At 36.7% G+C, this 24,877-nt stretch overlaps 1 protein-coding gene across 1 annotated transcript in view; it reads left to right on the forward strand.

Annotated features, from left to right (window-relative positions):
- cerk (ceramide kinase) overlaps nucleotides 1-24,877 on the forward strand; it is a 92,594-nt gene that overhangs the window by 3,586 nt on the left and 64,131 nt on the right. Inside the window, exon 2 of the mRNA XM_062064591.1 lies at nucleotides 23,228-23,338. Within this exon, the coding sequence (XP_061920575.1) occupies nucleotides 23,228-23,338 (111 nt within the window). The remainder of the gene's footprint in view (nucleotides 1-23,227; nucleotides 23,339-24,877) is intronic.

A 24,877-nucleotide genomic window follows, 5' to 3' on the forward strand; every position in this document is an offset into this window, starting at 1 on the left:
AGAAACATATTTTTAATATTTGTAAAACATAACTGTTTTTGATAAAATACAAATAGATGTAGCTAATAATAATTTAAAATCAAAAAAATAAATGAATAGCATTTTTAAGGAATTATTTTAAAAAATTAAATTTAGGCAATTAAAGTCAACCACTACCCAGTAGATATGCATACAATATTACAAGTACAGTACTAAATGTAAATTAAAGAAAAATACTTACAAAAATACAATTAAAAATGAAACAAATATTAATACAGAATATTATTATAGGTAATTAAAATCAACACCGACACAGATCCTCATTCAAGCCCGTAATGTTTAGAACAAATGCTTAATCTCATAATTCCTCATAAGAGGGTCAAGCAGTAGAAAAATGAATGGATACATTTCTAAAGGTGTGCCCCAAGGTTCCATATCGGGCCCAAACTTATTTTCCATCAACATAAATGATGTGGCCAATGCGATGTGCTTCCTGGATACAGAAATAGCAACGGACCTAATTTTTATTGATGTACATGTTAACTCCCCTTCTGATGGCCATCTCCATTAATATTTACTTACATAGTTTTTGACTCCTTTGTCTTTTGTATTGCTTGTATCGTAATCACGTTTACTGTTTTTGCTTTTGCTGCGACTTCTAGCCAGGTCGTCATGGAATTGGGGGTTAAATCGCCAAAATGATTCCCGAGCGCGGCCACCGCTGCTGCTCACTGCTCCCCTCACCTCCCAGGGGGTGAAACAAGGGGATGGGTCAAATGCAGAGGGTAATTTCACCACACCTGGTGTGTGTGTGACTATCAGTGGTACTTTAACTTCAACTGGAAATGAAAAGCTGCTCTCATTTCCTATTTCCTGGTAAAATAAATGTTAAAAGAAGATATGAACAAAAGTTTTGGGACAGCTGACAATCACGCTAACGACAATGGAAGGAAACATGGAGATGATCAGCCTACAAAATGTTGGCGTGTGTTCATCCTAGATATATTGGTGGGGTTGAGGTCAGGGGCTTTTCGCAATGACTCGTAGTTGCCTTGCAGCGCGGACACACACATTTATCTGCATTGTTCGGCTCAGCAAAGCTACCAGGACGTCTTGCTGGCATCAATGAAAGGGCGTTAGGCACTGGTGGTGCAAACCCAAGCAGTCACTCCTTTTCTTTAAGAAGCAGCTGGAGCCAATCGCACCACACCCCTAGTGACAGCACAGCGCTCCTGTTCTACCTTCCACCTTGCTTGTCCTCTCGTCTTCATCTGTTTGCCTAAGCATCGGTCGAGCGAACCCGTTGTGCCGCCGCGTCGTGCTTGACAGTCCGCTGCCAAGTGTACCCGGGCGGATCTGTGCTTTGCAATCTAAAGCTGGTGCTCCGCGCAGAGCCCTTGTCTGTACATTGAGAGACGGCCGCAGAGGGAACACGGAGAGAGAGAGAGAGAGAAAGATGCTAGGAAACGACAGCTGGAGATTGGCTAAAGTGCAGGTTTATATGGCATTATAGGCAGCAAAGCAGGCCCTTTCATTACTGCGAGCTGGAGTGGACAGAGAGAGGAGTACCGCCAATTACGCAATCAATCAGCGCTTTGGGTGAAGACTTTCTGGTGCAAATATCATCCTTGTCGGAGAATAACACACATTCCAGCCCTGTAACGCCATGATACGGACATTCTGTGCCATTCCGTTCTTACACGTGTCAAAGTTGCCGGAGAATATTCATTACAAAACTAAACATTTAATTCAAATTGTCATCCGTGCTGCTTAAGTTGGCCTAAAAGGATTAATATGTTCCTAACAAGTTTGTTGAAAATGACATTTTTGATCTCACATTTATGCTCAGGCAACTCTATCCACATGTTATGATTTCAATTCCGACAACCTCATTTTTATTTCACCGCATTATTTTCCCACCAGCTGGCGCTGCCTTTTCCCATTCAAAGCATGCAGCAAATTTCTGCATCTTTTACTACAATTAACAACAACAGTAATTAATTGTGTGTGTGTGTGCATTCATACATATATATATAAATTAAAGTATGTATGTGTTGTTTACATACTTTTTTTTAATATAAAAAAATTGTGGAAGAGTCAAAATCCCCATAATATACTTAATAATGAATATTTCTATTTCAGGCCAAACAATATTTTAAATATTGAGTAATATTAATATCAACTTATAATAGTTTTACAGCAGTTTTTGGGAAGAAGGCATTATATCAATCAATCAACATTAATATATATGTATATATAAGTATGTATGTATATATATATATATATATATATATATATATATATATATATATATATATATATATATATATATATATATATATATATATATATATATACACACATATATATATACACATACATGTATATATATATATATACATTATATATTTACAATATATTAAATACATTTTCTTTATATACATACAAATATATATATATATATGTATATATATACATATATACATATACATATATATATACACACACATATATATATATATATATATATATATATATATATATATATATATATATATACACACATATATATATATACATATTAACATATATACATATACATATATACATACATATATAAACATATATACACTACATACATTATATATATAGAGTATGTATATATACATATATATAATGCATTTATATATATATATATACATATATATATATATATATACATATACATATATGCATATATATATATATATACATATACATATATATATATATATATACATATATATATATATATATATATATATATATATATATATATATACATATATATACATATACATATATATATATATATATATATATATATATATATATATATATATATATATATATATATATATTTATATATATATATATATATATATATATATATATATATATATATATATATATATATATATCAGTTAAAGTATGTGTGTGTTGTTAACATTTTTTTTTATTAAAAAAAACTGTGGAAGAGTCAAAATTCCCAAAATGTAATAGTGAATCTTTTTATTTCAGACAAAATAATATTTGAAATATTAAGTAATATTAATATCAACACCTAATAATATTGAGTAATATTAATATATACACATAATAGTTTTACAGCATACCTATGAAGGTTCTCATTCATCCAGGTCGTTGTCATCTCAGGGCGTTCAATCGATCGCAACTGGACTGTTTGGTTTGTCTTGGAAGACGTTTCGCCGCTCATCCGAGCAGGCTTCATCAGTTCGTGCTCATAGACTTAGATTGGTCAGATCAAATCCAAACGGTGGGTGACCAAACCCCAAATATTTATACTCCAAAAAAAACCAGGAGGGTGTGCCTGGGCAAGGATTGTTTCCCCTTTCTCGTAGTGAGAAAAACAACTGTTTTAATGCAACGTTTTTTTAACCTTGACATAGATGGCTTCCCTCACTCCTCTTTCGTACCATCCGTCCTTCCTGTCCAGAATCTGTCTGCTTGCACTTCTTGGTTTCTGATTTTCACCCACGTGTCATCCACATATCTGTACCAATGACTTGATGCTGCTCCCTTAAAAGAGCTCAGAGCTCTTTTTTCCATGTCCTCCATGTAAAGGTTTGCTACTATTGGGGATACAGGTGATCCCATGGCTCAACCATGTTCTTGTCGGTAAAACGTCCCCATGAAATGAAAGCATGTAGTTTTAAGGGTAAGGTCCAACAAAAGGCAAATCTGTTCTGGGTTTAGTGTGGATCTATCCTGTAAGGTGCGATCACCTAGTAGACTTTGCCTCACTGCATCCTGGGTTGGAATACAGGTGAACAGGGAGGTGACATCCAATGAAACTATAATTTCATTTTTGTCCGGTTTCAAATCTCTGATCTTCGCTACAAAATCAATCGAGTTTTGGACATGATGTGGAATTTTTGCCAATCATACACTGTAAAAAAAAAAAAAAAAGTTGAGAAAACGCAAATTTTCAAGGCAACATGATGCAACAAGATTTTTGCGTTTTCTCAACCTTTGACTACTATTGTTGACTTAACTAAGATTTACAAGTTGAGATAAGAGTTATGTCAACACGGATCTTCTTGTTCACCAAATTATTATATTTTTGTGGGACCAACAATAAGGGTTTAACCCGTATGTTAAACATGTTTCTGAATGAGAAATAAACAAAGTTTTAGATATATTTTGATGTGTGCTCTTTATTTTATTTATTCATTCAGCATTTCTTAAAAACAATTACAGCAACATAAATGTTACTTGACTTGTAAAGGAAGTTTTCTAACTGAAGTAACAAGAATTTCCGAGTTAGTTGAAGGTAAAAATACATGGAATTGAAGCATGAACTTTATTGTTGGTCCGACGTAAATATCATAATTAGGTGAACAAGATCGAGTTGGCATAACAAGTCAAAAGTTGAGAAAACGCAAAAATCTTGTTGCATCATGTTGCCTTGAAAATTTGCGTTTTCTCAACTTTTTTTTTTTTTTTCAGTGTAGGTGCTAAGATGTTGGCCACATGCTCAGCAAGATTGTATGTCACAGAGTTGATGCTGCTGACAATGGGTCTGAGGGGAGCCCCATAAATACCAGGGATGGTTTCTTCTGGGTATTAGCAGTAATACAATGCCAGGTTGATGGCTTCTGACTTTTGTAGAGCTTGTAAGCACTCGATGATTCTCCTCTTGTACCCATTTGGCGGATCCCTTTTGAGTATTTCATGTGTTAGAGTCTTTGAGGAGTGTAAGCAACTGGTTTTGGTAGTCAGTTGTGTTGAGAATGACTGTGCATCTCCCAGGCCTGGCCCTAACCAATCTGGCGCCCTAGGCAAGATTTTAGGTGGCGCCCCCCCCCCCCCCCCCCACATCGGCAGTGAAGTGTATATACTCACAAGAAACCGAATAGCTTTGTCTTTGACCTTTTTTTTTACTTAAAGAAAGCAAATTAACATATATAAGAATGTTATGTTATGATTATCTTTAACCGAATCACAGCAGTGCTCAAATTAAAAAAGAGCATTCCCTCTCATGTGATATTGCTTAATTAACATTAATGATGTGCACTTTAACAACTAGCCTTACAACTATACCTAATATATAAAAGGGTGGAAAAGTGACTATTACCTGCAGGGCAAACATTAGCGAATCAGAAGGCAATAACAATGTAAACAAAAAACACCTGCTGAAAAGATCTAATACAAATGTCCCTGAGGAATGTAAGGTGGGAGTACTGTAATTACCTAACGTTACATTATTATTTTCCATAATAATTTAGCCCCCCCCACAATATTAACCCGACGTTAAAACAGAACTAGCTATTTATTGATTAGCAATTGCTGAATCAAGTAACATTAGCTTGATGCTAAAAAGCCAGGTTACTATCACATTCTGTAACAGACAAATAATTTCATGTAGGCTAACGTTACCTACCTGCTTCCTCTGTCTTTTTCTCGTTTCTCCTCCTCTTCTTTTCTTTTTTTTCTTCCCTGGGCACCTGACAGTTTTGGCCGTTTTGACATCTTGTGATGATTTTTTGATGTGGTGACGTCCAAAGAGATACGGGAAGGGAGGGGGCGCACCGTGCGGGGGGAGGGGGGGGGCGTAATGTTGTAACAAATATTTCTATTAAATAGGCTTTACTTTGCATTGTATTTAACGTGGGATTGTTTTTTGTATTTAGAAATAATAGTACCAACTTTTTTTTTTTTTTTTTTCTTTTCTCCAACATTTGTGGCACTGGCGTGGCGCCCCCTGATGGACGGCGCCCTTAGCATTTGCCTATACGGCCTATGCCACGGGCCGGCCCTGTGTTAGAGTCTTTGAGGAGTGTAAGCAACTGGTTTTGGTAGTCAGTTGTGTTGAGAATGACTGTGCATCTCCCCTTGTCAGCTGGCAGGATCATGATGTTTTCATTCTTGCTCAGTGATGTTACTGCCTTCCTCTCCTCCAAGGAGAGGTTTGGGAGTGGGGGCTTGGCAATAGAAAGAGCTGCTGTCACTTCCAGCCATATTTGCTCCCCTTCGGTTTCTGTTAGGTTGTTTTTCCCATTTGCTGATTCCGTCGCTGTGATCAAATCAACTGTAAGAACCTGACGTGGCGTCATGGCAGAGTTCGACCCTTTCGCCAAACATCTTTTTCTGGTTGGGTAAGATTTCTAATGGACGAATTCTTTACCCATCTATTGTTTGATTCATTATCAGTTGAGTTCCCAGTTCTTTGCCTTTGACAGCAGTTTTTGGGAAGAAGGCATTTTTTTTGTCCTTAGGATATTGAGTGTTTTGACACTGAGGAAAAATATCCATCCATCCATCCATCCATCCATTTTCTACCGCTTGTCCCGTTGGGGGTCGTGGGGGGTGCTGGAGCCTGTCTCAGCTGCTTCGGACGGAAGGCGGGGTACACCCTGGACAAGTCGCCACCTCATCACAGGGCCAACACAGATAGACAGACAACATTCACACTCACATTCATACACTAGGGCCATTTTAGTGTTGCCAATCAACCTATCCCCAGGTGCATGTCTTTGGAGGTGGGAGGAAGCCGGAGAACCCGGAGGGAACCCACGCAGTCACGGGGAGAACATGCAAACTCCAAACAGAAAGGGGTCGAACCCAGGACCTTCGTATTGTGAGGCACATGCACTAACCCCTGTTCCACCGTGCCGCCTATGCATGAAAAATATTGCTGCTAATCAGTGAAGCATTTCAAGGCGTAATAATCATAACAATAAAAAAAATATACTGCTAATTAAAATATAATATTATAATAAATAATATAATAAATAATAAAATAATATAATTATTTATTTATTTATTTTTATTGTGATTACTTATGGGGTATATTGTGAATAAATTGAGAACAGGAAGTGAACAAAAGTTTTAGCTACTGTTATGTAAAAGAAAAGGGGTAGGATTAAATAAGCTCTGCTTCTTCCTACTCCTTTTCGAACATGTTGAAAAGAGAAACTGGAAATTGTGATGTATCATGTTGTATGCTTGCATGTTCGAAATAAACTCAAACTCAAACTAAAAAAAAACTCAAACTCAATAATAAGCACATATTTTAAAAACCTGTGGGACAGTATAAAGGGCTGGAACAAATGCAAATAATATTGTCTAACATAGGAAATAGGAAGTAAACCCGTACTGTCATTAGGGGCGAATTGAAAATATTTAAATAATCTCTTATATATACATACTTACATATAGTTGTACTTATATACACGTGTTTATCTTAAGTCGTTGCTTGCCTCTGTGTTGCACGCCTGCACTTGGAATGAGATATATACGAAAACAAATGATACATAAAAAAAATAAAAAAAACCAGCAAGCATTTCCTTCAACTTGTGCCGGCTTGCCCTCTAACATATTTGTTGTTGCCAAGTCTCAGCAACAATAAAGGGATTACATACCCATCCACTGTGTGTGCGTACAAGCACGGGGTGCAGAACTGGAGCTGAATATGAATAAGACCAGGACGGATGGAAGGTTAGGGTGGGCAAAAAAGCTAAATAACACACACTTCTAAATGCCTGTGAGAGAGACAGACCTTGTTTTGTGTGTGCAGGAATCCTGTCAGGAATCCATCCAGATTTTTTTTTTTTTGGCAATCTGGATGAGTAGAAACACGTCTACAAAAAAGTGATAACAACATGATCAAGGGTTTTAATAAGACATGTGCTCTCACCTGCAATAACCTGCATTGTTATGAAATAGTTAATTATTGCCGGAGCCCTTTAAGCATATCACTTCCTGGAATGGAACCTCGTGTTTTACGATGAGACATTCCCCATACTCTCACAATTTTGATTATTAGCCTCATCCTGCAGCATGGCAATAATCCTGCTGCTGTGAAAGGGATCGAATCCGGCGGCATGAGGCCCACAGTCAGGGGATTTGGCGTGAGAGTGGTATCCGACAATGCCAGATTAGAGGATTACATGCATTCGCGGGCCGAGAATGGGACGTAAGGCTGCTTTTCTTACATATCTCAGGGTTAGGTAGTCCTGAACATAAAAGACGTCTTTGCCGAAAGGTAACATAATCCATGTTGCTGTGTCTATTGTATCGTTCCATTGAGGGCTGCACACTGAAAAAACAAAGCAAGCGGGGGCCGTTTTCATATTTGTCATTTTTTAAAACCATTACAATACACTATAGATTTTCTTTACCTTTAGGGTTCTCCTTAAGTTTGGTCCCCGGGACCCAAAAGGGTCTCAGTCATAAACATGTTAGAAATAAGTCATCCTTCCCCCCCCCCCCCCCCCCCCCCTAACGCCTCGCGCCTTAAGGCACGTGTGGCCTGTAGAAATTGTTGCGTTTGACCAGATGTTCCTCCAAGTGGGATGTAAAACGCTGGTCAGTCCCAAGTTCCTTAGATGACATATAAACTGATCTCAAAGGTACCACCAAGCACAGTATAGGTATTTTGTCATTTATTGTCAAATATTTGAGAATAGAGACCAGCCTCAAACAACACATACAAATGCGTAGCCCAAGTTGATCTGGCATTCCAAAGGAAAAAGCAACTCTTTTTCACACAAAGAAAGCCCCCATCTCCCCCCACCCCTCCTCTCAACACTGATAAGAAGAGAGACTTGGGGGTTGTGTTCACATTCCTGATGGTTTATGACCCTGTCTAAACAGGCAATCTGAAGACAAAGAGAAACTGGTATACAGAGTATACATGGAAAAATATGAGCTGATTCAAACATGATTATGAATAAAGAAATAACTCTTAAACATATGCATTATCCACAAAAGCCAGGGGAAAGACCCAGGACATGTTGGGGAGACGATGTCTCCCAGCTGGCCTGGGGACACCTAGGGTCCCCTGGCAGGAGTTAGACAAAGTGGTAGAGGGAACCCCCATTCCTTGTGTTTATTTACTTTTACGTTATATTTTATGGCTCCAGCACCCCCGCGACCCCGAATGGGACAAGCGGTAGAACATGGATGGATGGATGGATGGATATCTTATGTATTATTTATTTATTTTACCTTATCTATTCTTTTATTTATCTTTAATATATTTTGTTAGATTGAATCTATGTTTGCATATATTCATGTGTGTCTATATTTGTTATGGGCACTAGGTGACAATTACCTTGGGAATTGAGTGGATGGGTATTGTAAGGGGTGGGGTTTATTATGTTACATATTGTAAAATGTGCAGATACCTCAACTTGCTGTTGCCATGACTCATCATGCTGTACTGTCTGCAAAATTCAATAAAAACATTTGGAAAATAAAAAAAATGGTAGAGGGAAGTCTGGGCTTCTCTGCTTCGGCTGCTGCCCCCGCGACCCGACCTCGGATAAGCGGAAGAAAATGGATGAATGGATGGATATATTCATTTTGTTTTCAACAACGTTTACATTTCTAGAACAACTTTAGATCCATCTGTTGATATAAAGTTGTAACTTTTTCTTTATTTTTTATGCCCTTGTTTTTTTTAATCGCAAAAAAACAAAACATGCAATATTTTTCCCCAAAAAATTATCAAAGTGGAATATGTAATGTGAGGTTTTTGGATTGTTTTACATTGATTTGTTACTCTTTTTTGAGCAATGACAGTATAAAATGATAACCTCACTAAAATCCTCAGGGATTCAAAAGCACCCCATGATGTAAAGAGAAATGACATGAAATTGTGTGATGTATTATGCTGTAAGTGTGTTCTTGTTCGAAATAAACTAAAGAAAGAAAGAAAGAAAGAAAGAAAGAAAGAAAGAAAGAAAGAAAGAAAGAAAGAAAGAAAGAAAGAAAGAAAGAAAGAAAGAAAGAAAGAATCATAAAAGTGTTAAAAATAAGTCAAAGATTATTGTTGTTTGTTTTTTTTTTACTTTCAATGCTTAAATCTAAATCACCAAAAATGATTCCCGGCAGTGCTGCTGCCCACTGCTCCCTTCACCACCCAGGGGGTGAACAAGGGGATGGGACAAATGCAGAGGACAAATTTCACCACACCTAGTGTGTGTGTGACAATCATTGGTACTTTAACTTTACTTTAAATCTTTAGATTAACTTCAGATCTATTTGTCAATTTTAATTTAAAAAAAAAAGATTTGTTTTGTTTGTTTTATGCCCTTTTTGTCATAGACAATTTTGTTTTTTATGGCAAACACAAACTTTGCAATATTTTCCCCCCAAAATATGTGATGTGAAGTAATTGGAGCCTTCAATAGGTCAATAATTCATAACAGCATACTTGCCAACTTTGAGACCTCCGATGAAAGTTCTCTTTTTCTGGCCATTTTGAGCGTTTAATTGACCCCACAAATGTGATGCTCCAGAAACTCAATCTGCTCAAAGGAAGGTCAGTTTTGTAGCTTCTGTAACGAGCTAAACTGTTTTCAGATGTGTGAACATGATTGCACAAGGGTTTTCTAATCATCAATTAGCCTTCTGAGCCAATGAGCAAACACATTGTACCATTAGAACACTGGAGTGATAGTTGCTGGAAATGGGCCTCTATACACCTATGTAGATATTGCACCAAAAACCAGACATTTGCAGCTAGAATAGTAATTTACCACATTAGCAATGTATAGAGTGTATTTCTTTAAAGTTAAGACTAGTTTAAAGTTATCTTCATTGAAAAGTACAGTGCTTTTCCTTCAAAAATAAGGACATTTCAATGTGACCCCAAACTTTTGAACGGTAGTGTGTATATATATATATATATATATATATATATATATATATATATATATATATATATATATATATATATATATATATATATATATATATATATATATATATATATATATATATATATATATATATATATATATATGTATGAAATAGTTGACTTTCAGTGAATTCTAGCTATATATATATATTTATTTTATTATACATATAAATAAAATAAATACTTGAATTTCAGTGTTCCGGAGGCTACCCAGTAGATGGCAGCATTGTCCTGTTTAACTTCTCCGTTCATGAATGAGTATGTAATTTCGGCCACTGTGTTCAATGGAGAGGTATGTTCTACAAAATGTACAGGCAACATAATTACATACCCTTTCCCCTTTTAACTGTCCTGGATGAACAGAAATTCTTGTTTCCATTCGTTTTGGAACTTGCAAGCGTATTTCTTCATCTTGCTCGTCGACGGCGTCGCCATGTCTGTAACTTCCTCGTTCTTCTGCTTCGTCTCCTTGTTGTGTGCGCAGTTGTGCACTCTACTCTCTAAAAGCCTAGATGTTATGACATAATTGGACAGGCAAGCTGTTTATATTGTGGGAAAGCGGACGTGAGAACAGGCTGTCCCCACTCAGGTCCGCATTGAGCTGGAGGGGGCGTGGCCTCCAGCTCCGGCTGAATACCGGGAGTTTGTCGGGAGAAAATTTCTGCCGGGAGGTTATCGGGAGAGGCGCTGAATACCGGGAGTCTCCCGGTAAAAACGGGAGGGTTAGCAAGTATGCATAACATTGATTTTGATTCATTATTATAATTTTTGTTTTGAGCAATGACAATTTCAAAGAAAAACATATTTGTGTTATCATAGCCCACTTTTTCTCATTACATTGAATCTGTATGGTTTTTTTGTAATAGTATTTCTAGAATGAGCTGCAGGCCTTCGAAGAATTGGCCCCTGGGCCCCACTTTGGACATCTTTGCTATAGTGTGTTTCCAAGTGATGGGCGGATATATGCACTCAAAAAAGCTTACAATAGCTGGTTGTACCCCTAAACTGCCCTTAACACTTGACTTCTGCAGCTAGGGAGTATTTCTTCCTTGATAATGTTAACACACTCCTAAAAAGTGGCGTTCCGCAGCAAGTCGCCCTTTCAAGCTCACACAGTGTATGAAAGGGCTACTCACTGTGGCTGAGTGCCCTTGCTAAGATCCTTTTGGAGCACAAAGGAAAAGGATGTCAGAGCGCAGCAGAGAGGATCTGGGCCTTGTATGGCCGAGGGCTTAGCATGTAGCTTAGAGGACTTCACTCGGAACTTGGGGAGAATGTGTGTGTGGTGATGGGATTATTTTGTACTTGTGTGTGCATATCCAAGTGAATCCAGTAAGTGCATGTGTGGCCAGGCCAGGGTTGGGATAGGAATGGAAGTAATGATTTGTCCCCTGCACTTGTTAGTGACCAAAAATAAAGCAGCGCTATTGAATGGAGGCAAGTCAAACACTTGTGCCAGGCGGAAAAATCTCGCTCCGACTGAAGCTTGTCGATTTGAACCGCCCACAAGGTCTCTGTTTGGCCCTTTTAGGGCTGCCTTCTTGCCAACGTGACACTGATTGACAGCGTGCAACAGCCAACCAATCAGCAGTCAGATGCGAGATAAGAGTTAGTCACAAAATCATAAAAAAAACGGAATTATGTATTTCTAATAATCCAAAAACATGCATTTGAATAAATTTAGGACAGAGTCAAATAATACCAAAATTGTTTAACAAAATCAAAAAAAGTTACAAAAAATTATTCAAACCAGGGGTTTCTAACCTTTTGGACCTCGGGGCCCAACTTTTCCACAGCACTCAAATATTAACACTGAATTGGAAATCTTATTTTTTAATTTGACAAAAAATATATATAGTAATCTTACTCTTGATTTTAATCATATTCAATAATTATATCTAACATACTTACAGTTTACAACCTTGTCAAATGACATGAAACCATGTGTTAATCACAAATGTTATTATTTATCTAACACATAAACCATAGGCTTAGGCCAGGCTGATTAGTAAACTAAATAATAACCAAATGTATTGCATAAGAATGAAATACATCAACTAAAATAATAATAAGTATGTTTCTTAAATAAAGTGCCAGTGAAAATACAGCGTCACCAATTTAGTCATATTTTTTGCACTTAAGAAACTTCTCAATGACCATGGTTCTGTTTGTTTGATGTCGTCATTACTGCCACAAGTGGTGGAAAAGTGTATTACCACTGAGTACCACCACAGCCCCTACGGATCACAGCTGAGAAACAGATATTTTTTGGCGGCAAAGACATTTCATACAAATGTTTTAAAACGACGGTAGTGTATGCAGGCACTTGTTGTTGCTAGGTAGAATATTTAGGGCACAAATTAGCTGGGGAGAAGAGCTGCCCTGAAAAGTAGAGAAAGGAAAAGGAGACACGGCAAAAGCACAGTAACATTCATTCAAATAGGCAGCAACATTGGATCCGCTTGTTGCTAGGCAGAATAGGCTGGGCACAATGACGCAGCTGAGGACAGTAACAAACAGCATCAAGCGGCAGTCCATTGCTTTAGCTTGTTGCTAGGCAGAATATGTCAGGCACAATAGAAAATAATTCATACAAATGGAGGATTGTGATACAAACACATTCATTTTTCCAATTGAAACATTATAAGGCAGTGTTTCTGAAACCACTGTTGGGCATACTTGCCAACCTTGAGACTTCCGGATTCGGGAGATGGGGCGGGGTTGAGGTGGGCGGGGTTTGGTGGTAGCGGGGGTGTATATTGTAGCGTCCTGGAAGTGTTAGTGCTGCAAGGGATTCTGGGTATTTGTTCTGTTTTGTTTATGTTTGTCATGGTTCGGATGTTCTCCCGAAATGTGTTTGTCATTCTTGTTTGGTGTGGGTTCACAGTGTGGCGCATATTTGTAACAGTGTTAGAGTTGTTTATACGGACACCCTCAGTGTGACCTGTATGGCTGTTGATCAAGTATGCGTTGCATTCGCTTGTGTGTGTGTAAAAGCCGCACATATTAAGTGAGTGAGCCGGCACGCTGTTTGTACGGAGAAAAAGCGGTGCGTGACGACAGGTTGTAGAGGACGCTAAAGGCAGTGCCTTCAAGCCACGCCCCCAATATTGTTGTCCGGGTGGAAATCGGGAGAAATTTCGGTGCCCCGGGAGATTTTTGGGAGGGGCACTGAAATTCGGGAGTCTCCCGGGAAAATCGTGAGGGTTGGCAAGTATGCTGTTGGGCTAAAGTCAGAAAAAAGTTTCTTAAGCGCAAAAATTATGACTAGAGTGGTGAAGTTGTATTTTCATTTGCACTCAAATTGTCTTGACAGTTTATTTAGAAAACATATATATTATCATTGATTGGCTCCAGTCTCCCCGTGACCCAGAAAGGGACAATCGGTACAAAATGGATGGATGGATGGACATATCATTATTATTTATCATTAATTTAGTAAGAATGTATTTATTTTAGCACTGCGTAAATGTTTGTAAATCTATTTATATGACTCTCTTCTTTTGCAGTATATTTGATTCGTATTAATCTTTATAATCAGCCTGACCTAAGCCTTGATAATAACATTTGTGATTAACACATGCTTTCATATCAAGGTTGTAAACTGTAAGTAGGTTAGATATAATTATTGATTATGATTAAAATCTAGAGTAGGATTACTAATTTCCATTTGTAGTGGTAAAGTTGGGCCCCGAGGTCAAAAAGGTTAAGAACCCCATGCTCTAAGGCACAGGGGTCAAACTCAAGGCCCGGGGGCCAGATCTGGCCACATCAATTTGTGTGGCCCTCGAAAGCGTGGAAATAATGTGTAAATAAAGTACCTTATCTTTTCTCAATAAATGTAATACAAAAATAAATGTACTGCGTACAATTACAAAAATTTAATTATCCCTAATAATAAAAAAATATATATCATCATACATTTCAAAACAATGTTATTGTCCAAAAAAAGATAAATACTTAAATATCTGCTTGACTTATGATTTCAAAGCAGGTAATCCAACAAACTGTTCATGTCAAAATTTTACAGTAAAATATGTTAGAGTAAAGTCCACTTTCAATATAGAGTAATAATACACTATAAAACAATAACCGTAGATTTTACAGTATAAACAAACTTGCATGAATTTTAACGTTAAAAAAAACAGTGGTAGCGTTTTTCCATTCCATTTAATTCCATGTATTTTTTTATTCTATATGCTGTAAAAAATTTAAAAAATATATATATATTATGGTAAAATTGTGGCAACTGAGCTGCCAGTTTTATACAGTACAATCTAAAGATTTGGTTTTGTACAGCGTACGTAAAAAAAGACAGACAATTATACACATGTTTTATATATACACGTTTACACTCATACTGTATATTATTCACTGTTAAATGCGGCCCTCTGAGGGCAACCATAACTGCGATGTGGCCCTCAAGGAAAGCGAGTTTGATGCGCCTGTTCTAAGGGATAATCAGGGCAAACTTTTTTCACCACAGCACCATCTGCTGGTAGGGCTGCCAAATGTACACTTTATTCATTTATTTTTTATTTTTTGTCCTGTCCAGCTTCTCAGGCAAATCATGTTGTTGATGTAGATGCCCATATCGGCTGTACAAATGTACTTTACAAAAGAGAAGTGTGGGATACTTTACTTGTTGCCTTATTTGTAATTGATTTTATTGCCCGAATGCAGCTGAGATAGGCTCCAGCACCCCCCGCGGCCCTGAAAGGGACAAGCGGTAGAAAATGGATGGATGGATGGATGGATTTATATTATTATTTGGTGCAGCCGGGCCGGAGCATGAGGGGATAGAAAGAGGAAAAAAACGAAGACAGAGGGGGAAATTGTGGGGATAAGACAGAAAGACGACGACAACAACAACAACAGCAAACACAACAATAACAACAACAACAACAACAGAACAACATCAGCAAATACGACATGTACAAATATGATAGTAAAAGTAATAGCAAAGAAGCAGTTAGCAGTTAGGGTGTCCAAACTTTTTCCACTGAGGGCCGCACACGGAAAAATTTAAGCATGCGGGGGCCATTTTGATATTTTTCATTTTCAAACCTTAACAAAATATATGGATTTTCTTTTTTTTTTAACCTTTAGGGCTACCGGGGACCATAAAGGGTCTCAGTCATTAAAATGTTAAAAATAAGTCAAATTATTATTATTTTTTATTTAACGCTTACAGTAAATCTCTAAAGTTAAAAAAAAAAGAAGGTTTTATGCCTTTTCTGTCAAAGACAACTTTGTTTTTTATAGTAAAACTGAAATATGCAGTATTTAGTAGTAGAGCCTTAAAAGATCAATAATGCAGGACACCATTGATTTTAATTATTTAATATTTTTGAGTAATCACAGTGAAAAGTTAAATAAAATCCTACTAAATATATTTGGGATCCAAAAGGTCTCTCACTCATAAAGTGATACATTTTTATTAGTTTTTTTTTTACTTTTAACACTTAAATTACGAGATCAACTTCAGATATATCTGTCCATTTTACGTTTGAACGATTATTTTGTTTGTTTTATGCTCTTTTGTCAAATAAAACGATGTTTTTATATGGCAACCACACAATATATGCAATATTTTTTCCACATAAAACATTTTAAAGTGATATTTTTTTAAGTAATAATTCATTATAACATAGATTTTTAGTCTTTTTTTTTTTTTTTTTTAAGCAATGGCAAAAAAAAGAAAAATAAACAAAGACAAAAGAAAAAAAACAGCCTGCATGGCAGCTTTGTGTCAACATTGCAACTTTTTCTTGTTAGATTTCACCTCATTTTTTTTTTTAATTTTTGCAATATTATCAATTTTGCAATTTTTGCAGAATGTGTGGCGGGCCGGTAAACAATTAGCTGCGGGCCGCAAATGGCCCCCGGGCCGCACTTTGGACACCCCTGAGTTAGTGAAATAAATAATAATACAGAAATTACAATGAACATTGTTACACTACAAATGGAGCAATACAAATACCAATAGCAATAGCACTATTGATAATGAATAATAACAATAATTAGCTCTATTATCAACAATACAATTGTTCAAATGCAACAGTACATATATGTAATGATAACCTGAAACACACAAAAAAAGCAGATAAATGGAGGAGAAGAAAGAGAAGCAGACTATAATAACCTTGTAGATTGTTATGGTAACATTAGATTAAGCTTTGTCATTGTGCCATGTGTTACCCAGTTTACCCTAGGGCAGTGGTTCTTAACCTGGGTTCGATCGAACCCTAGGGGTTCGGTGAGTCGGCCTCAGGGGTTCGGCAGAGCCTCCGCCGCGGAGGTCAAGACACGCCCGACTCATCGTGTAAATAAAAACTTCTCCCTGTCGGCGTATTATGGATACCCCCAAACAATGTTCCCTCTAATTTTCCATGGGTGTGAGCAAACGCAAAAACTCCTTGAGCATTCGGTGGCGCACATGTGAGCGACGTCAGACGTGCACATGCACTGTGGCCACACCTGCAGCACACCTGTCCCAAACCTGACTAAATAACAAGTTCAATGTTTTATTGTTGTAATCAAATGACAGCAGTCATTTCCATGAGATTATTTTCTAATATAAGTGTTTTGGCCCGCTTACAATGACTATAACATATTGTTTTTCATGAGTTGTGTACTAGTATTATATGTCTGGGTGGGGAGGTCCTGCTTTGGAAATAATGTGTACCCCTTTCAGATATCGCATTTAGTTCCCACCAAAACATTCACATGTTGCACAATGAGATGTAAACATTGGATTATGTGTACATTCCTGTAACTTTCTGTTTGTAAAATATATCTTTATTAGTATTTCTTTAATATAATAACATAATTGTATGATTACGGTTCGGGTTCGGTGAATGCACATATGAAACTGGTGGGGTTCGGTACCTCCAACAAGGTTAAGAACCACTGCCCTAGGGCAGGGGTCGGCAACCCGCGGCTCGAGAGCCGCATGCGGCTCTTTAGCGCCGCCCTAGTGGCTCTCTGGAGATTTTTCAAAAATGTATGAAGAATGGAAAAAGATGAGGGGGAAAAAAAATCTATTTTTTTGTTTTAGTATGGTTTGTGTAGGAGGACAAACATGACACAAACCTCCCTAATTGTTATAAATCACACTGTTTATATTAAACATGCTTCACTGATTCGAGTATTTGGCGAGCGCCGTTTTGTCCTACTAATTTTGGCGGTCCTTGAACTCACCGTATAGTTTGTTTACATGTATAACTTTCTCCGACTTTCTAGGACGTGTTTTATGCCACTTCTTTTTCTGTCTCATTTTGTCCACCACACTTTTAACGTTGTGCGTGAGTGCACAAAGGTGAGTTTTGTTGATGTTATTGACTTGTGTGGAGTGCTAATCAGACATATTTGGTCACTGCATGACTGCAAGCTAATCGATGCTAACATGCTATTTAGGCTAGCTATATGTACATATTGCATCATTATGCCTCATTTGTAGCTATATTTGAGGTCATTTAGTTTCCTTTAAGTCCTCTTAATTAAATGTATATCTCATGACACATGTAATATGGCTTTTAATTTTTTGCGGCTCCAGACAGATTTGTTTTTGTATTTTTGGTTCAATATGGCTCTTTCAACATTTTGGGTTGCCGACCCCTGCCCTAGGGCAACAACGTTAATATATGCCAAATGTACACTTAATGCAAAATTGCCCTTATGTTGCATTGGAAGCCATTACACCATGGACAATAAAGTCCCGTTGTCGCATATCTCAACTCTTGCGTTAACCCTGATTAGTTATCTAATGGATTGCTAACTTATTACGCCTGTAAAGCGCCATATAACTTGCCAGGAAGTTGTGTTTGCAGATTTGATTGAGCGGTTGTGTCAACCTGTCGGGTGTCACCCATTTTTAAAGTCCATTTCACGTGTTACCTCATGAAAAGTGTAAATGATAGCAGTAAAAGCCATTTACAATGTCTGCATTCCATTTACATTCAATTGTTTATTGTCATATTTCCAACCCCCTGAGGCCATCGCTCTTCTTCCTATTTGTCAAAGTGTGAATATCGATGGCCGCCGAGTTATTTATGCCTGCACGGTGCATCGTTTTTATTTGGGAAGGAAATGAAATCCTATTCCAGGCCCAGACTCCCTCGAGAGGAATAATATGTCGTGGCGGCGACTGCGAGCGCCATCCGTTTGGCCATATCAACTTCATAATTGGGCAGGAGAGACAGGCTGGTGAGGAGGTCACTTCAACTGGCCGTGTCACGTCCTTCCCCCTCGCCAGAGTCTTTGAATGACTTTCATTAGAGCAGGTGCAAGCGGGGGCAAATTTAGGGATTGAAATGTGAACATCTCAAAAAGTTCACGGGGGAAATAAGCGAAATGAGTCTGTGAGCGTCAGTACTTCTAAACTGATTTGCCATCAGACTTGAATGGCAAACCTGCGACGAGGCGAACACTTCTGAATGCATCATTTATTGGGACATGAACCCTTAGTAAGTCACTTCGATATCCTCACTCCTGAAAAAAAGCTTCCCAAAATCTGCTGTAAAAATATCACACATTTCAACTGTAAACGAACCAGATGTTCCAAATTGTGTATTATTTATAAGCCATGAGATGAGTCAGTGATTATTTTTATATAGTGGCTATGTTTTTTTCCCTATAATGACACTTTTTTTTTTAATCGCACTCGAGGTTCTATCGAATGAAAAAGTCAGCTCGCCAAAATTTGCTGTCAAAAATATGAAATGTGAATATTTTTTTCCACTGTAAACGAGCCAAGCTTTTGAAATTGTGTATTATTTATAAGCCGTGAGATATGTTAATTATTATTTTTATATATTGATTTTTTTTCTGTATTGACAGATTTTTATTTTTTTTCTAATCACACTCAAGGTTTTATTAATGTAAAAATCTCACCTTCTCAAAATCTGCTGTCAAAGTATCACATGTGAATTTTTTTCAACAGTAAACGAGCCAAGCTTTTGAAATTGTGTATTATTTATAATCTGTGAGATGGGATAATTATTATTTTTATTTAGTGATTTTTTTTTCTGTAGTGACAAATTTTTTTTTTAATCACACTCGAGGTTCTATTGACTGAAAATGTCAGCTTCCCAAAATCTGCTGTGAAATTATTATACATATATTTTTTTCCAACTGTAAACAAGCCAAACTTTTGAAATTGTGTATTATTTACAAGCCAGGAGATGGGTCAGTGATTATTTTTACATGGTGGTCATTTTTTCTATAGCAACAGATTTTTAACCGCACTCGAGGTTTTATTTACCTTACAATTTCAGCTTCTCAAAATCTGCTGTAAAAATATCACATACAAATATTTTTTTCTACTGTAAATGAGCCAAGCTTTCGAAATTGTGTAATACTTATAAGCTGTGAGAAGGGTTAATTATTTTTTTAATATAGTGACATTATTTTTTTCTATCGTGACACATTTTTTTAATCGCACTTGAGGTTTCTATTGATTAAGTCTGCTGTGAAAATATCACATAAATATATATTTTTCCAACTGTCAACAAGCCAAGCTTCTAAAATTGTGTATTATTTATAAGCGCTGAAATGGGTCAGTGATTATTTTTATATAGTAGTTATTTTCTATAGTGACCGATTTTTTTTTAATTGCACTCATGGTTTTTTTTACCTAAAAATTTCAGCTTCCCAAAATCTGCTGTAAAAATATTATACATATATTTTTTTCCAACTGTAAACAAGCCAAACTTTTGAAATTGTGTATTATTTACAAGCCAGGAGATGGGTCAGTGATTATTTTTACATATCCATTTTTTCTAGAGCAACAGATTTTTTTTTTAACCGCACTCAAGGTTTTATTTTCCTTACAATTTCAGCTTCCCAAAATCTGCTGTAAAAATATCACATAAGAATATTTTTTTCAACTTTAAATGAGCCAAGCTTTCAAAATGGTGTAATATTTATAAGCTGTAAGAAGGGTTAATTATTTTTTTTGTATATAGTGACATTCTTTTTTTCTATCGTGACACATTTTTTTAATCGCACTTGGTTTCTATTGATTAAAAACTTCAGCTTCCCAAAGTCTGCTGTGAAAATATCACATAAATATATTTTTTTCCAACTGTAAACAAGCCAAGCTTCTAAAATTGTGTATTATTTATAAGCGCTGAGATGGGTCAGTGATTATTTTTGTATAGTAGTTATTTTTTTCTATAGTGACTGATTTTTTTTTACCTAAAAATTTCAGCTTCCCAAAATCTGCTGTAAAATATAACTTTTAAAATGTTTTTTCTCAACTGTAAATGAGCCAAGCTTCTGAAATTGTGTATTATTTAGTGTAAAAAAGGTCAGTGATTATTTTTATATAGTTGTAATTTTTTTCTCTAGTGACTATTTTTTTGTTTAATCGCACTAAAGACTTTATTTATCTAAAAAATCTCAGCCTCCCCAAAACTTCTGCACAAATATTAATATCCTTTGTGAGGATTATGATTAATTCTTCATCTAAACGGGAAGTAATGAACATTCCATCAGTCGTCATCCCAGTGAGAGCAGACATTGTACAGTAAGTGTTTTTAAAAATTTATGTTCGTAGTTTGTATATCTTTTTTAGGACTTAGCAATACTGCTACGTGATGCTTTGTGTTTCACTGATGCTGCATCTGTTTAGCACACAGCTTCTAAAACTTGTAGATCATCCTCTGTATATTCAGGCTCAAAAATATAAGTTTCTGGATCATCATTTGTCCCAAAGTAGTTTCTGTTGTCTCTCATGAAGTCTGCCATGATTAGTAGCGTTGCTGTTGTTGTTGTTGAAGGGAAAGTGAATGTTGCGATGCATCTGTGAAATTAATACGCGACCGTACGCTTAAAATGATCAAAATATGTAAATATTACATGTAATTATGAATGTTACTACTACAGATGTCCGATAATATCGGCCTGCCGATATTATCGGCCGATATATGCGTTAAAATGTAATATCGGAAATTATCGGTATCGTTTTTTTTATTATCTGTATCGGGTTTTTATTTTTTTATTTTATTTTTTGTAATTAAATCAACATAAAAAACACAAGATACACTTACAATTAGTGCACCAACCCAAAAAACCTCCCTCCCCCATTCACTTCACATTCACATTCACATTCACACAAAAGGGTTGTTTCTTTCTGTTATTAATATTCTGGTTCCTACATTATATATCAATATATATCAATACAGTCTGCAAGGGATACAGTCCGTAAGCACACATGATTGTGCGTGCTGCTGGTCCACTAATAGTACTAACCTTTAACAGTTAATTTTACTCATTTTCATTCATTACTAGTTTCTATGTAACTGTTTTTATATTGTTGTACTTTCTTTTTTATTCAAGAAAATGTTTTTAATGTATTCATCTTATTTTACTAATTTTTTTAAAAAGTACCTTATCTTCACCATACCTGGTTGTCCAAATTAGGCATAATTATGTGTTAATTCCACGACTGCATATATCGGTTGATATGAGGTGGCGACTTGTCCAGGGTGTACCCCGCCTTCCGCCCGATTGTAGCTGAGATAGGCTCCAGCGCCCCCCGCGACCCCGAAGGGAATAAGCGGTAGAAAATGGATGGATGGATGGATCGGTATCGGTTGATATCGGTATCGGTAATTAAAGAGTTGGACAATATCGGATATCGGCAAAAAGCCATTATCGGACATCCCTAGTTACTACATTACATATATACTTACAGCATGTATATAAAACCTTAATGGAGGTTTTTGGAGCGCTTTATAGGCAGAATAGAGCAAATCCTAATACCTTCATTGTCAGCTGACTTTTGCTAGTGTTTATTTACGATTTAGAGTGCATAAAAAAAGAAAAACATGTGTTTTTGTCTTACATAAGGATTGTGACTGATAAAGAAAATGCAATGTAAAGGAAGTTTAAAGTGTGATCCACTATAAATGTCCGGCAAAAATAGCAGCCTTTTTCTGTTGTACAACGTTCTTCAGTTTCTCACTCCCTCGCTTTCAAGTAGTTCATTAAAAGGCATTAAAATCTTTGATGTCGCTGCCAAAAGCCGCCTGATGACGCTGATCCACCCCGTCTCCTTGTACTGGAGGAACCGGATCACGCTCTACTCAAGGAATTCTTTTAATGAACAGCCCTTCCTAAATGCTGCACAGGTTGTTGTTTTTTTTATCACAGAGCCATGAGGAACCGGCAGCTTAAATCCTGGCCCCGTGGGAAAGGGGAACAAGAGGATGTAGTTTCCGACGGCAACCCTCGCTCCGTCCCTCGAGGCGTGACTTGGTTTTTCCTTCCCATTCTTTTCAGCGCCGGTTAAACTCGCCACTGAGCTTTCGTCACACAGTTCTGTGGCAAGTTGAATAAACGGACGGGAAAAAAAACAAACGCCGGTATCAAAATAACGCCTTACATAATTCATCTTTGGAATTGTCATTAGTATTCAAGCCTGTGTGTGTGTGTGAACAAGTATAAAGCGGAGGAAAAAACTCATTACAAGGACTGTCAGCTTGTGTTGTAAAGCCTGTTGAATAATTTAGGATTGTGATAATGTCTCCGCAGCCAACATCCATGCTTATCGGGTGCGGGAGATCGTGGCCGTGCAGAAGACATACGTCAACGACCAGACCAAGGCCGCCAAGCACCTCCAGCAGAATCCGTATGCATTCACAGGTAAACGAGTAGTCCTGTCTCAAGGGAACTAAACGATGGGGTCCTGTACTCCTGAAGACTCTAGGCATCCTCTCAGACAGTTCCCAGCTCAAACAAAGAGTTCCTAGCAAGGAGTCTCAGCTTAGGAGGGATTCCAGAACATTCTCAGAGAACTCTGAGCGAGGAACGGACAGAAACTCATATCTTAGTGAGGAGTCGCCAGGTACGAGTCATCATTTCGAGAGCTGTGATTGGTTATCCCGAAAGCGAGATACAAATATACGTCTGTTGATAGTGGGCAAAAGATGGGCCCTCAAATCCATAGGCGCCGATCTATATTTCTGCCAGTAGGTGCTCGGTGTGTGTGTATCAGTGTTGTCCCGATACCAATATTTTGGTACTTTTCTAAATTAAGGGGACCACAAAAAATGTCATTAAACATTAAACATATGTTTCTTATTGCAATGTTGTCCTTAAATAGAATAGTGAACATACTAGACAACTTGTATTTTAGTAGTAAGTAAACAAACAAAGGCTCCTAATTAGTCTGCTGACATATGCAGTAACATATTGTGTCATTTATCATTCTATTATTTTGTCAACATTATGAGGGACAAGTGGTAGAAAATGAATTATTAATCTACTTGTTCATTTACTGTTAATATCTGCTTATTTTCTGTTTCAACATGTTCTATCTACACTTCTGTTAAAATGTAATAATCACTTATTCTTCTGTTGATTGATACTTTACATTAGTTTTGGATGATACCAGAAATTTTGGGTATCAATCCGATACCAAATAGTTACAGAATATACATATTCTTTTTTTTTTTTTTAATTTTTTAACATCAGCAAATACGACATGTACAAATAGGATGGTAAAAGTAATAGCAAATAAGCAGTTAGCGAAAATAAAAAATAATACAGAAATGACAATGAGCATTATTACACTAAAAATGGAGCAATACAAATACCAGTAGAAATAGCGCTATTGATAATGAACAATACCAATACTTTACCTTTATTATCAACAATACAGTTGTTCAAATGCAACAATACATGTACGTAATGATAACTTGAGATACGAAATAATGCAGAAAAATGGGGGGGAAGAAAGAGAAGCAACCTACATTAACCTTGTAGATTGTTATAGTAACAATAGGTTAAGCTTTGTCAGAGTGCCATGTGTTATACCCAGTTTACCCTAGGGCAGGGGTCACCAACCTTTTTGAAACCAAGAGCTACTTCTTGGGTACTGATTAATGCGAAGGGCTACCAGTTTGATACACACTTAAATAAATTGCCAGAAATAGCCAATTTGCTCAATTTACCTTTAACTCTGTTATTATTAATAATTAATTATATTTATCTTTGTGGAAACACTGATCATCTTAATGATTTCTCACAATAAATATATATAGAAACAGATAAATATCAATATGCAACACTTTATTTTTATATTTTCTCTAAGTGCACATTTTTCAAATTGAACATTTTCAAATGATCACTTCTAAGACAGTCTTGTGAAATCACAATATCCCATTTTAACTAGCTAGCCAC

Source organism: Entelurus aequoreus, linkage group LG12 (genome assembly GCF_033978785.1).
Source record: "Entelurus aequoreus isolate RoL-2023_Sb linkage group LG12, RoL_Eaeq_v1.1, whole genome shotgun sequence".
Taxonomy (NCBI): Eukaryota; Metazoa; Chordata; class Actinopteri; order Syngnathiformes; family Syngnathidae; genus Entelurus; species Entelurus aequoreus.